Source organism: Falco peregrinus, chromosome 5 (genome assembly GCF_023634155.1).
Source record: "Falco peregrinus isolate bFalPer1 chromosome 5, bFalPer1.pri, whole genome shotgun sequence".
Lineage (NCBI taxonomy): Eukaryota > Metazoa > Chordata > Aves > Falconiformes > Falconidae > Falco > Falco peregrinus.
The window spans coordinates 20,903,215-20,915,402 of record NC_073725.1 but is presented as its reverse complement, the minus strand read 5'-3'; the positions used below and the strand labels follow the sequence as shown (position 1 = coordinate 20,915,402).

The 12,188-nt window shown below is 36.4% G+C and overlaps 1 protein-coding gene across 4 annotated transcripts in view; it reads left to right on the top strand.

Moving 5' to 3' along the window:
• The window catches only part of SEPTIN7 (septin 7), a 61,344-nt gene that overhangs the window by 45,591 nt on the left and 3,565 nt on the right, over positions 1-12,188 (top strand). For 2 of the 4 annotated variants that reach the window (XM_027793582.2, XM_027793580.2), the window contains exons 6-11: positions 191-283; positions 1,494-1,590; positions 3,702-3,753; positions 4,675-4,800; positions 9,210-9,230; positions 11,881-12,016. In XM_027793582.2, the coding sequence (XP_027649383.1) occupies positions 191-283; positions 1,494-1,590; positions 3,702-3,753; positions 4,675-4,800; positions 9,210-9,230; positions 11,881-12,016 (525 nt within the window). The remainder of the gene's footprint in view (positions 1-190; positions 284-1,493; positions 1,591-3,701; positions 3,754-4,674; positions 4,801-9,209; positions 9,231-11,880; positions 12,017-12,188) is intronic. The other 2 variants (XM_013303127.3, XM_027793581.2) reach the window with 1 other exon arrangement.

Here is a 12,188-nt window from a genome sequence, read left to right as displayed (position 1 = left end):
AGTCATGCCAATAAATCCCTTGGGGTCACCTGATGGTGTTAAACATGTGCAAGTTTTGTGATATAACTCAGTCACCTTAATATGCAAGGGTCTTTCATATCAAACAAAAGGAGGGAGAATCAGATTGCAGCAAGAAATAGGGTTACTGCAAAGTATGAATTCCTCAAACAAATAACATTTTTGTTTTTAGATAATGAAAGAAATCCAAGAACACAAAATTAAAATATATGAATTTCCAGAAACAGATGATGAAGAAGAAAATAAGATTGTTAAAAAGATAAAGGTAAATAATTCTTTTTGGAAAAACTGCTTACTGGAGGGGGGTGTGGTAGAACGGTAAAAGCTTTTTGTCATTACTGAAGAGCCCACCAAAATGTTTAGAAGATAAAAATCAGATATAAACCTGTTCTAAGAGTCACTGCTCCTCAGCAGAGGCAATGAATGACACTCTTGGATGACTTAAGTCCTTTAATGGCTAAACTTCAGAATAAGAGCACTAGATCACATGTTCATTTAATAAACTCTTAAGACCACTTTCTTTTTATTTCATCCCTATTTGACTTTTCTCCACCTACCACATTTTGTTTGATTCTGAGCTTTGAAGGAGGCAAGAGCTGTCTTTCAGGCAGAGGTGTGCAGTGGCACAGTGTGTCTGTATTACAGTTAATAGCTGTCTGACTAATTGATATACTGAAACCTTAATAGAGACAAATGACTAAAGAAAATCAAAAGGACTGTCAGGCTGTTGAAAGGCTTTTTCTTTGTTTACTTGTGGTTTTGGTTTGTTCTTTTATGTTGGAGTCCATCTTGTATATGTTTCTTGAGCCTTGCTTCTGTTTGTTCAGTATCTTTAACAGCCTATAAAGGCTTTCAAATTTTTTTGTTACTGTGGAAGTCACCTAGGATAGATAAACACAAATAGCACAAATGAAAGATATTCTGGGGCTAAGCCTAAAGGAGAAGAGCAGGATAAAAGCAAGGACAAAAGTCCAAAATACTTATCTTTGTACACTGTTCCTTTCAGCAGCGTGATGCTGCTCTTGGCCTCTTTGTTGCTTGTTACACTGAAGAGATTTTTGGTTCAGCTGAAAACAAGAATTTCAAGTAGTTCTTTGCCAAACCTTTGAAAAACTGGGTACAAGACCCAGTCAAAGTAACAGGCCTTGTAGCCAGTGAGGATATGAATTGGTAAATAATTACTGTGCAGTTGAGTAAATAGGAAATGGTTTGCCTGCTGCCTAGTTTACTAAATAACAGTAATGTCTGTTTCTTAACTAGATTTACAGAATACAACAGTGTAAGGAATTTGAGAGATGTGTATGTGTATATTTGTCATTTCACTAGGCAGAGGTCAGTAAACATAATTATTGCACTTCGGGTAAGCTGTGTTATAGTGCCAAACTAGCTTACATCAAGTTTATACATAGGCATGCTTTCAGTATCTTTTGGCAATAGAAATTTTGATTTTTTTAAAGTAATACTTTATCTTGTAGGACCGTTTACCTCTTGCTGTGGTAGGTAGTAATACGATCATTGAAGTCAATGGCAAGAGAGTTAGAGGAAGGCAGTACCCGTGGGGTGTTGCAGAAGGTAAGGCTTTCTCATGATTTTTTTTGTTATCTATTTCAAACTTACTAGACATTAGTCTGTATTTGAAATGTTTGATGTGCTTAATTTCAATGTGCTTTGGTCTGGAAATTATTGAATATACATTTATTGTTGTGACAGACTTGGAACAAGGTAAAGGTTCAGCAACATGTAACTTTGCAAACAGATTCCTGTTAAAGCCTCAGTGGGGAATTGTAAAACCTGTAGTAACTTAACTGCAGTTAACAATGAGACTTAAATTACAACAGTTTGTTAGCATTCTTATTTTAATTTTCTTCATGCAAAACCTACATATTTTTTGATTCCTCTTTCTAAAGTATTCGCATTATAAATGTTAATTTGATCAGCTTGACTATTTAAAGTGTCTGGAAGAATTTGTTTTTTTCCCCAAACATCTGAGTCTTAATTGCTGGAGTGTAGCAACAGGAAGGTACCTGGTAATTAATTGAATACTTCTGATAGTTGTTTTTTTTCCATGTTTGGTGGTGTGGGTTTGCTTAAATTATTATTACTCATTTTAAATTTACTTTCCACTGTTAGAGAAGCTTGAAGATAACTGTATGTTCTGCAGGCAGCCATTGCCTGTGCTTTAATACTATTCACTTATTTCAAAATGGCACATGGCATACCTTGCACCATGCTGTATAGTGAAACTCACTATTAAACTGGTTTTGCATGATCATTGAACTTTTTCCTTACAGTGTGCATGTATTGAATAAAGGGAAGATTTTTTTTTTCTTGCTATTTCTGCCTTCCAAGAACAAGGGACTGTACATCTGATGCAGTGTAAAATAGACCCAAAAAAATCCAACCAACAGGCAGAGTATGGACCAATACTTTAGAGAGAAATGCTGTAGCACTTTGAAGTGCATGTCTGGCAGGAAATGAGGTTTGGCAGAAAGTAAAAACCAGCTGCACCAGAGAGGATCCAGCTTTATTTAAGGCTATTGCATTAGCATTTGGAGATGTACAAAATGCTGCTGCTTTTCTTCATTTTAAAACAAACTTTGTGTTTTACACTCATTGATTGTATAATTTTTGGAAGGGAAGAACTAGCCTAACGAAAAGGAGCCTCTTTAAATGGCTTTGAGTCTGCCAGCTAAGGACAGAATAGTCAGAGATGATACTTTTTTGAGAGTATGACTTCATGTACTATCTTGAACAGCACCACTTAACAGTTTGTGTAAAACCATGGGATAAAATAATGCAGGAGTGCAGATACAAGCTGAACACACAGGGAGAATATGTGCTTCATTTTTCTGTAGGATTCACTGGACCTGGGTTATTTTAATTCCTTCATCCTGTTTTCCTTCTTCCTTCCCACAAAAACGTCCATCTCTGCTTCAGGGGCATATTGGAACCTGTCTTGTGCCTTTCTTTTGCGTGTGCCAAGAGCTTTGTGTGTTGCCTTCTCTGTCTGCATGCCAGAGAGTTCAGGGATGTACATTTTTCTCCAGTGTTAATTCATTATGTATTGGGAAATGCCACTCAGTACCAGCCTCTTCTACAGTAATGGGATGATAGGCACAGTGGAGTGGGTGACATCTAATGACAGCTGTCAATGTGCTCTTTTGGCCTGTAGGCCTATGCATCAAATAAGATATACAGCCTTCCTTTGCTTAGGTAATAAAGGACTAAATCCACATAAAAATTAAGACTCTTGGCAACTCATTTGGTGGGGCAGGGAGAAATAGATTGCCTTGTCTGTCTTCTAAAGGTTTCGGATAGACCTGTATTTAGACTGAGGTCTTTGGTTAGTGCCTGATCCTTATACAACTGTGCTGGCAGGGCTTCCAAAGGACCATACAGTTACTTAAACTGGCAAAACTGTGCTTCTGTTGCAGTAGCTTTTTTGCTGTAGGGAGTACGGTTTGTCATATGGCTTAGGGGAGCACAGGAACTCTGCTGGTAGGATATATTGATGTATTGCTAATGCTGTCCTACTGTTAATACGCGTACTGTTTGAGTAAGGAAAGGCGGGAAGTGATCTGTTGTTGGAATGAATGTAGGAGTTGGGTGACATCTAAAAGCCTTACCTCTATGTAGGGCACGTATTTTGGTTGGCATCTCAACAAAAATTTACCTCTTTGCAGTTGAAAATGGTGAACACTGTGATTTCACAATTCTGAGGAACATGTTGATAAGGTAAGTAACCTGTGGGGGTAACATGAAGTTTTCTGGTATGTCCAGGAGATTGAAGTCGTATATTGGAGGATAAAGGATTTGAGCTAGTGAGTTGATATTAATCCCTATATTTTTAATTGTGAACAATATCTTACACTTAGTGATATCTTGTTTAACCACGTATTTAGCAAGCGGTGGTGGTGATATTTTTTTAAATAGTTCTCTGCTTTCTGATTACTTGTTCTTGAAAATTGTGATTAAACCATAGGAACCAGAGTTCTTTGTTAGTGCTGATGTGTACGTAGTTGTAGGTATTTTTTTAAAAACAAAAGTCAGTGCTGCAGTTGTCTAGAGCAAGACTGCTTGTGCTTCGTTGTGTTAGGCACTGAGTCCTATACTTAACAGCAGTTCAGTAAGTGACATCTGCTATAACAAGTCTTAGTTTGATCATTAAGCTTTGCTTTTCTCCAGGCTGACAATGGAAAATTATTATGGGAAATGAGTGCTTGTAACTTAGTCTTGAACTTTACATTTAGCTTTTGCAGACTTAAAATATAGGAACTAGGAAGTTTTGTTTGTTTGTTTCTTGCCTGATGTGCTTTGGCAGACCTACTCCAGTAGTAATACACACTTTTCATATCTGTTCTCCAAATTTGCAAGTTTATCCACAGAAGTCAAATTTTCCAAAGATGAGTCCTGTAAATTAAGGTCTAGAATGGTGCAAACTTGAGAGAGTTCATTGCAGAATAACCTGGTATTTCTGTGACTTTGCTGTCTTGACAGCTGTAATTTATGTGGAAGAAAGAAACATTGTGGGGAGTGGGACATTAATGAAGGGATATAATTATAAAATTAAGTAAATCTGCAAAATTACCATGGACTGATTTTTCAGTTAGTATTTTGTATTTGTGCACTAAGCTGATAAATTGCAATTATTGACAGAACTCATATGCAGGACCTGAAGGATGTCACTAATAACGTACATTATGAGAACTACAGAAGCAGAAAACTGGCAGCTGTTACATACAACGGTGTTGACAACAACAAAAATAAAGGGCAGCTAACAAAGTAAGTTCTTGTTAAGGTTGTATTGTGCTTTAGTCTTTTTGCTCTGGTTTGTGTTTCATTGGTTTTGTGTATGTGTGGTGGGGTTTCTGGCTTTGTTTTTTTTCTGTGGGGAGTGGTTTTGTTTTTATTTATCCTCCCATCAGTTGCCTCTTCACTGTAGTTCTGGTCTTTACACTGTATACCTCTTGTTTACTTCTGATTTTTTTTCTATTTCAGTAATGCTTACATTAGTTTAACTGAACATATTAAATAACTGGGTTTTAGTAAGAGTTCTCTTCAGGACTGAATCTAACATTTACTATTTTTGTTTGAGTTTTATTTCACTGGCACTTATTGCAAAGTTTTTGTGCATCAGTGTTTCTATTTTGGTTTATATACTTTCGGGATTGTTGGTTCTTTTGGCATGAATGCTCAATACTTTGTGTCAGGGACGTTTTTGAGAAGAAAGGATTAAAATTTTTTTTGAAATTTTGAAAATCCAGATCTGCTGCTGTCATCTTTGAAACGCTGCCCTGGCTACTTCTACGGTTGCTTATCATGGCAGGGAAATTATTGCAACGTCTTTATCTTCTGTGAGAGGAGAGTTGCAGTGAAGGAGGGTTTTTGTCTTTTGTTGCAGTTGGTTTGTTGTTTTTTTAACCCTCATATATCATTTTAATTACCTCTGACAGCAAGTTGTTTGCCAGCCTCATGAAGTTACTGGAAGATTTAAAAGTAGGCTCTACTTTATTCTGCATTGTATAATGCTGTTTGAGAATAGCCTCACTCTTAAGTATTTTTCTCCTGTATCAACAATAATTACTGATTAAATAATTAATAATTAGTGATACTATTTCTTTTATTTGTACTAGATTTAAATACAATTTTCTCAACCAAAATATAGGGTACTATTCTGTTCAACTAATGACCTGCCAAATTGCAGCTGTTCTTCCTGAAAAACATCTCTGAAACTAGATGGAAATATCTGCTATTCCCATCCATTTGACAGCTACAAAGCCATTTTTCATTAAAGGAGCGTCTATTCTGTGCTACCTTAATGCTTTGAAAGTGGCCGTGAGGGAATGATTTAAGCGGACATGACTTGGTTCCGTCTAGTGTGAGCCTACACGAGATGTTGACAAAAAATACAATAGTATATGTCAGTTATATCAACTCTTCGAATGTGTATGTAAATTTAGGTAAGGTTTTAGTGAGGTCAAGTCTTAAAAAGGGTAGTTTTCCAATACGTGTATCCATAACACAGTGGTTCCTTCTTCTTACTGTCATGTTTGTTGTCGTCATATTGTCCCTGAGTCGCGTCTCGAGGGTTCTGAATGCTTACAGCAAGTATGAGAAACATTTCTCAAGCCACACTGTTCCTTGTAACGGTACAGTGTTAATGGGAGGGAGAGGAGGAATCATAAGAACTAAAATTACTAGATGAGGTAGTTGCTGTGGAAAAATTGGGGATTGGGGGGGATGTAAGGTAGTTCCCATGTTTGAGAACAAAACAGTGTAAGTGGGCACGTCAGAGAAGAAAATTACTTGAGTGCAAGATCTGGAGCTAACTTTCTCTTTGCTGAGGTGATAGTGTATTATTAGTAGCACAGAAAAGAAAACTCTGCATTTCCTCCAGGACTTCTGACTTGCTATTGCTATACTGTTTACTGTATTATTATTTGCTGTTACTGTACTGAAAAGTGAAACTTTTCCATGGATATCAAATGAAGTTGTTTAGTTCTTATTTTTTTGTGTTGTTTAATACTATGTTTTTATACCTTTCCAAACCTTAGTATGTTTTCCTTAGATTTTGAAAAAAATCTGAATTTTAGTGATAACACTTTCACTATCTTTTGGTTTGTGCTGTTTGTGTTAGCTTGCACCTACAATCTTGGTCTGTTACTTAATCCCCAGTTAAGGACTGGTTATGCTGAATTTTTCTGTAAAAGAATAAACCAGTGATTTTTTTATATCTATTTTTTATTCCCATATTGCAATCATAACAAGATGCATTTCTGTATAAATGTATCTATTAGAATGTTTCAAAACTCTTTTTGTGTCCTTCATTTGCCCTTCTCAGTCAGTTGCTGATAGCTTTGCTGAGATTTTCTTTTTAGCTAGAATTTATGCTAAGAGGGTCTGGAATTCCTGTGCTTTCTGAAGCAATGCTTATTTTTGCATCTCCTGCCATCTCGGATCACTATGCTGTCCCATCTGAATATTTCTAGGCAAACGTGCCTTCTGGAACAATTTTCTCTATAAGAAATGTCTCTCAGAACACTGCAGTACTGCATCTTGGAGGAGAATAAATACAACTGGTGCTTTTAGCCATCAGGTTTTCTTTTGTTCGAGAGAAGAATTGTTAAATGATTGCAGTTTGTTTGATTCAGCCATTTGAAAGATAGCGAAATCTATTGCAAACTTGTAAGAAATATTTTGAACCTTTCCTTAGTTTGTTCCTTCAAACACAGGGTGACTTTAAGTACAATTCTTAAATGCATATATTGGTTATGAAGCAGCTGATGCTATTCTTGTCTTGTTACCTTATCCAAATGTTGAGTTGCAGCATTGTTTTTTAAGCTTTAACATGCTTTTTTGGCTTCAGTGTGTTCTCATTGTGTTGGATCTAGCATAGTTGAAGCAGCATAGAAAGAATTTTCCTAATAACAATGTGGCTTCCTGGGAATTAATTGAAAGGGGGACGAACAGATATTAACAGTTTATCCATGCATCCCCTTAGGAGATTTATGCTTGCCTGCTTGCCTTTTGAAAGAAGCGTCTGTGTCTCAAATGGAGCAATATTTGACTTGTCCTCTGGAAATCTGATTCTTTCACAAGAGGCAGATCCTGTATCTCCATATGAGAATGGAGACGTGCTCTGATGCTGTCTGGTGGTATTGCAAGCGTACTGTTAAGCACGGACACAACCTCTGGCTCTGGAAACTACTTCGCTGCTGTTCTCTAAGATGGGAGGTTAGACATAAGAGACGTACATGCAGCGGTTTTTGCGCTTCTCCAAAAGTATCTCCTACTGGCAGCTGTTGGAGACTGGACTGACTTTTTGCACCTTTAAAACAGCTGTATTTTTATGACCTTCGCAGATCTTTGTTTTTCATACTGTTAACATGCAAATGTGAAAGAAAAATGGAAGTATGTGCTACAAGTTTTACTAATGCTGGGCAGATGAAGTGAAGCAATTTCTTCTGTGCAGTTGATAATTTTCTCTGATTTGTCTCCTTTGATTTGGTGAAACTCTAAATGACTGTTCTACAAGTAACTCGTTGACCGAAGAGCAATCCAAAGCATGTATTTTCGGTGATTATGTAGCCTTTTTGTATTTTAGGTTTAGCGTCTGATTTCTTCAAATTTTCAACATCATCCCAGCCATTAGAAAAATCAAATGGCAAGGGTAGTCTTCACATATATGGATAACTTGTCTCTTCAAACTCTGTGGTAATTGTAATTTCACACGTGTGTACCGTGTGACGTGTGAGAAAATTGGCATTCGCTCTGAAATTTAAAATTTTTAATGTGAAAAATCTTTTCCATTTGCTGTATGAAGCTGCTATCTTCAGTCAGTTTAAAAGTAAAACCTTACTTTATTGAAAGTCGTATCGTATGCTGTAAAATGAGCCTTATCCATCTACTGCTCTGTCCAATAACCTGTCTGTCACCCGGTAACAAAATACACAACTCACAGGTCGTTCTAATCACTTAGCTTAGACAGCTTCTAACTCCCTTTCCCTGTATTCTTAGAGAATTGTGTGGAGCGGTTCTAATTGTTATTAAGCCCACCTTAATCTGTGGTGAGACTGAATCTGAGCATCTTGTTTTCAGCATTCCCCCGCCCCCGCTCCTGGTGTTAGTGAAGTACCAACGCCAGGCACGGCCGGGTTGAGCATCGCGCTCCGGGGCGGTGACATTGCAGCAAGCCTTCTGCAGAGCTGAGCTCAGCCCCGGCGGGACCTCTGCTGGCCACGGACGTCAAGTGCTCTTTTTGTAGCACAAGAACATGCCTGGGGGTTTCATACAATGTCCTTTGCTAGGTGACAATTTTTAAATGAACACAGAAGCCTCGATATGGCATTGGTATCCGAAAATTTGTTTAGAGCAAGCGGTTGTTCATGTGACTAAAATATTTAAAAATCACTTTAAGAGCATGCATATTCTAGGGAAGGTATTCCTGAAAGTGTCTGCACATCAAACCTGCCTTAATATTGACATGGTATAGTGATTTACTAACTGAATTTCACATAAATATAACAAGCTTTAAGTCTTTCCTTTTACTGTGAAAAATTTGCTTTTGGGGGAGCACATAATTAGCTTTAGGAATCTATTAATAATGATTTTACTTTTTTAATTATTGCTTTTTGATTTTGTGGTTTTATTTAAGCATGCTAAGCTAAGCCTCTGTATTTTTTGTTTTTTAGATTTGACACAGTTGAAGGCATGTAAGTGGTCATTTAAATTTTTCCAAAAAACTTAAAGACAAAAATTTTATAAAAACAAAAAAGAGTTTCACTGTTTAATGTTTCAAATTTAAAAGTTTCCTGTCATCCCGTTCTTAGCATTGGTTTTTTCCCTAGCAGTTTTTTTTGTTGTTGTTGTTTTAAAGCTGTGCTAGTGTAAACTGTAGGAATTTAGAAATACTTTCAGTGACAGATATATCTGTAAAAAACCCATTCTCTTTTAGAAACTTTTTGGCTAAGCCTCAAACAAATTTGGTCAAACTTCAAGCAGAAGTGCATAAATTGGGAAATCCCCCCAGTTTCTATCCATAGGTTCATCATTATCTGTAGATTTACAGCACTTCATTGGATTGGGAAATTAGTTACTTTAATCTTTTTCCATGGTTTTATCTTATTACTGGCTCGCAGAGGTTCCACGTTGCACATATCTAGAATAATTTTTTATTTTTGCCAATTAACTTTGAGGGCTGTTTTAACATACATCCTACTATTAAATGTGTTATGTCTTCGGTGGTCTTCCTTCAGCTCTCTTTTTGTTCAAGTCCCTTGTATAGTTGTATCCTGAATTACAAGATGATGTGTTTTTACCCACGTCACATACTGATGACCTAACAAAACCAGTTGTGACCTCGGTTGTAAAGCTCTGGGCTGTAAATGCTTGCTTGTTAGTTTATCAGATTTTCTGTGCAGACTGATTTTTACCACTGAATGAATATACAGCTGCAATACAGCTGGCGTGACATCCCCATTAGATTATTAGTTTGTCAACAGAAGGACAGTTCTGCTCCGTTTTCAACTCTGTAGAAACTGCAGCAATAATTCCTCACTATTCAGATCTACTTCCTAGGTTAATTTTTGAAGAGCAGATACATTTGAGAACTTGTACACTTTTAACAACAAGAAAATAGTCTTGTTTTGACAGCTGGTTAGTTTCCACAAGTACTGCTACTCACCTCTTCCTTCATTTTTCTTCTTATTTTAGTGTATTAGTGTACTTTCACCTGGGTTTAACCATTATTTATGTTCCTTGACAAAAGTTGCTAAAGGGCTAAAGTAAACATTAGACTGAGGGTCAGTTTCAGTTCCATATATTATACAGCATTTTACTTACCTGTCCAAGCTTTGCAACTATTCGTTCAGATTCAATTTAATTCTTTTTTTAAAATGGAAATGCCTTTTTTTTCTTCCTCCTCCTTGCCCCCCACCAGTTGTCACCCTTAAAATACTGGTGTTTGAGGAAAAAGTCCATATGGTCTTGAGTTGATGTGACATCAGTTACTCTCACTGTATGGTTAGTTGGTGAAAATGGGCAAGCAGGAAGGGTAAAATGAGCCATTAACAGTCAAACCAGATCTTAACTATGTTTGATATCTCTGTTCCTTTAAGAATGAGTAGCAAATGCTGAATCAAAATAGGCATTGCTAATTGTCTCAACCATCACTGAAAGTTAGTCATTCTTTTCTCCTTTTAGAATTTGCATTATTTGAATCACAACAGAACAGGGGTGTTTTAGGGTCTTTTATTATTATTTGTTTGGTTGGTTGTTTTGTTTTTTTAAAATGAAAACAAAATTACTTTTGATAGGGCTTAGGCTTGCTACCTCTACAATTTGCTGGTCTGAGTGACTTTTTGCTGACATTGCCGTAGATACCCTCTGCTGGTTGACCATAACAGTTCCAGATATATTCAATTCTTCATTGTTAACAACATGATAGTTAAAGCTTTGTCATTTTAAGCCATACATACTCAAAACCTAAAAAGGAGGCCAGTGATTTGTTTTGATTACGTTGTTGAACAATAGAAAAATCTTAATGACTCTATGTAGCAATCATCACTAGATAAAAATCATCCTGTTTTATCAGATATTTAGTGTGAAACTTGCTATTTAAAATCTGTATCGCCATAACATAGATAGCAGGCTTATACAGCTTTGAAAATTCAGAACCCAGAAAAGGAATAACCGTGAAGTATATTTTAAAAAAATAACTAACTTATAAAAATAATGTACATTAAGTTTATCAATAGCTTTCTAAAGGAAAGTCTTCCAACTAACACTTCCGTGCAGTACTGATATTCAGTTCCTGAATCTGTTTTTTGCAAAGTTGCTATCTCTTCAAAAGCATGACCACAGTGTTCAACACAGTTGTAATGTTAACTTACTCTTTGGACTCACTTTAAACAGTGAAGATTTAGAGGAAATGGGACACTTTTTCTACAGTGCTCTTAAAATTTTTATTATGTCCATTGATTTTTGTATATATTTGAAAGGAAAGGAAAGATGCCTGAAGATCACTTGGAAGATGCTAACTTTTTTTTTTTGGTAACTTTTGGTTTCCTGTCTTCCCACTACCAGGTTCTCCTAAAGATATAAATTCAAGAGTTCTGTTACCCTAAATGTAATGTAAATCAGTTGTGGGGGAGGAAAATATATTGTATAAAGTGTCTTTTGGAGGAAAGCTTAACTAAACAGTTAATATAATAATGCAAATTGAATTTAAGCTAGCAGTGCACACAGCAATGTTATTTATCTTAATGCTTCAGCATTTTTATCTTGTTTTTTACAGATGCCCTAATGTAACAGACAGGAAAAAAAGTTCTAACTAGCTAACTTCTTTTTCTGGATTTATGGCAGGAGCCCGTTGGCACAGATGGAGGAGGAAAGGAGGGAGCATGTAGCCAAAATGAAAAAAATGGAAATGGAAATGGAACAGGTGTTTGAGATGAAAGTCAAAGAAAAAGTTCAGAAACTGAAGGACTCCGAGGCTGAGGTAATCGAAGTGTCTTAAACGCCAATATGCTTGAGGCTGAACAAGTGTAGAGATGGTTCCTTTTGCCAAGACTTTGCAACATAACCTCTGTCTATAATTTGATTCCATAGTTAGATTTTACGTTTAAGGACAACACGGTTATTCTTTCTCAGCTTGTTGTCTTTGCTGAAAT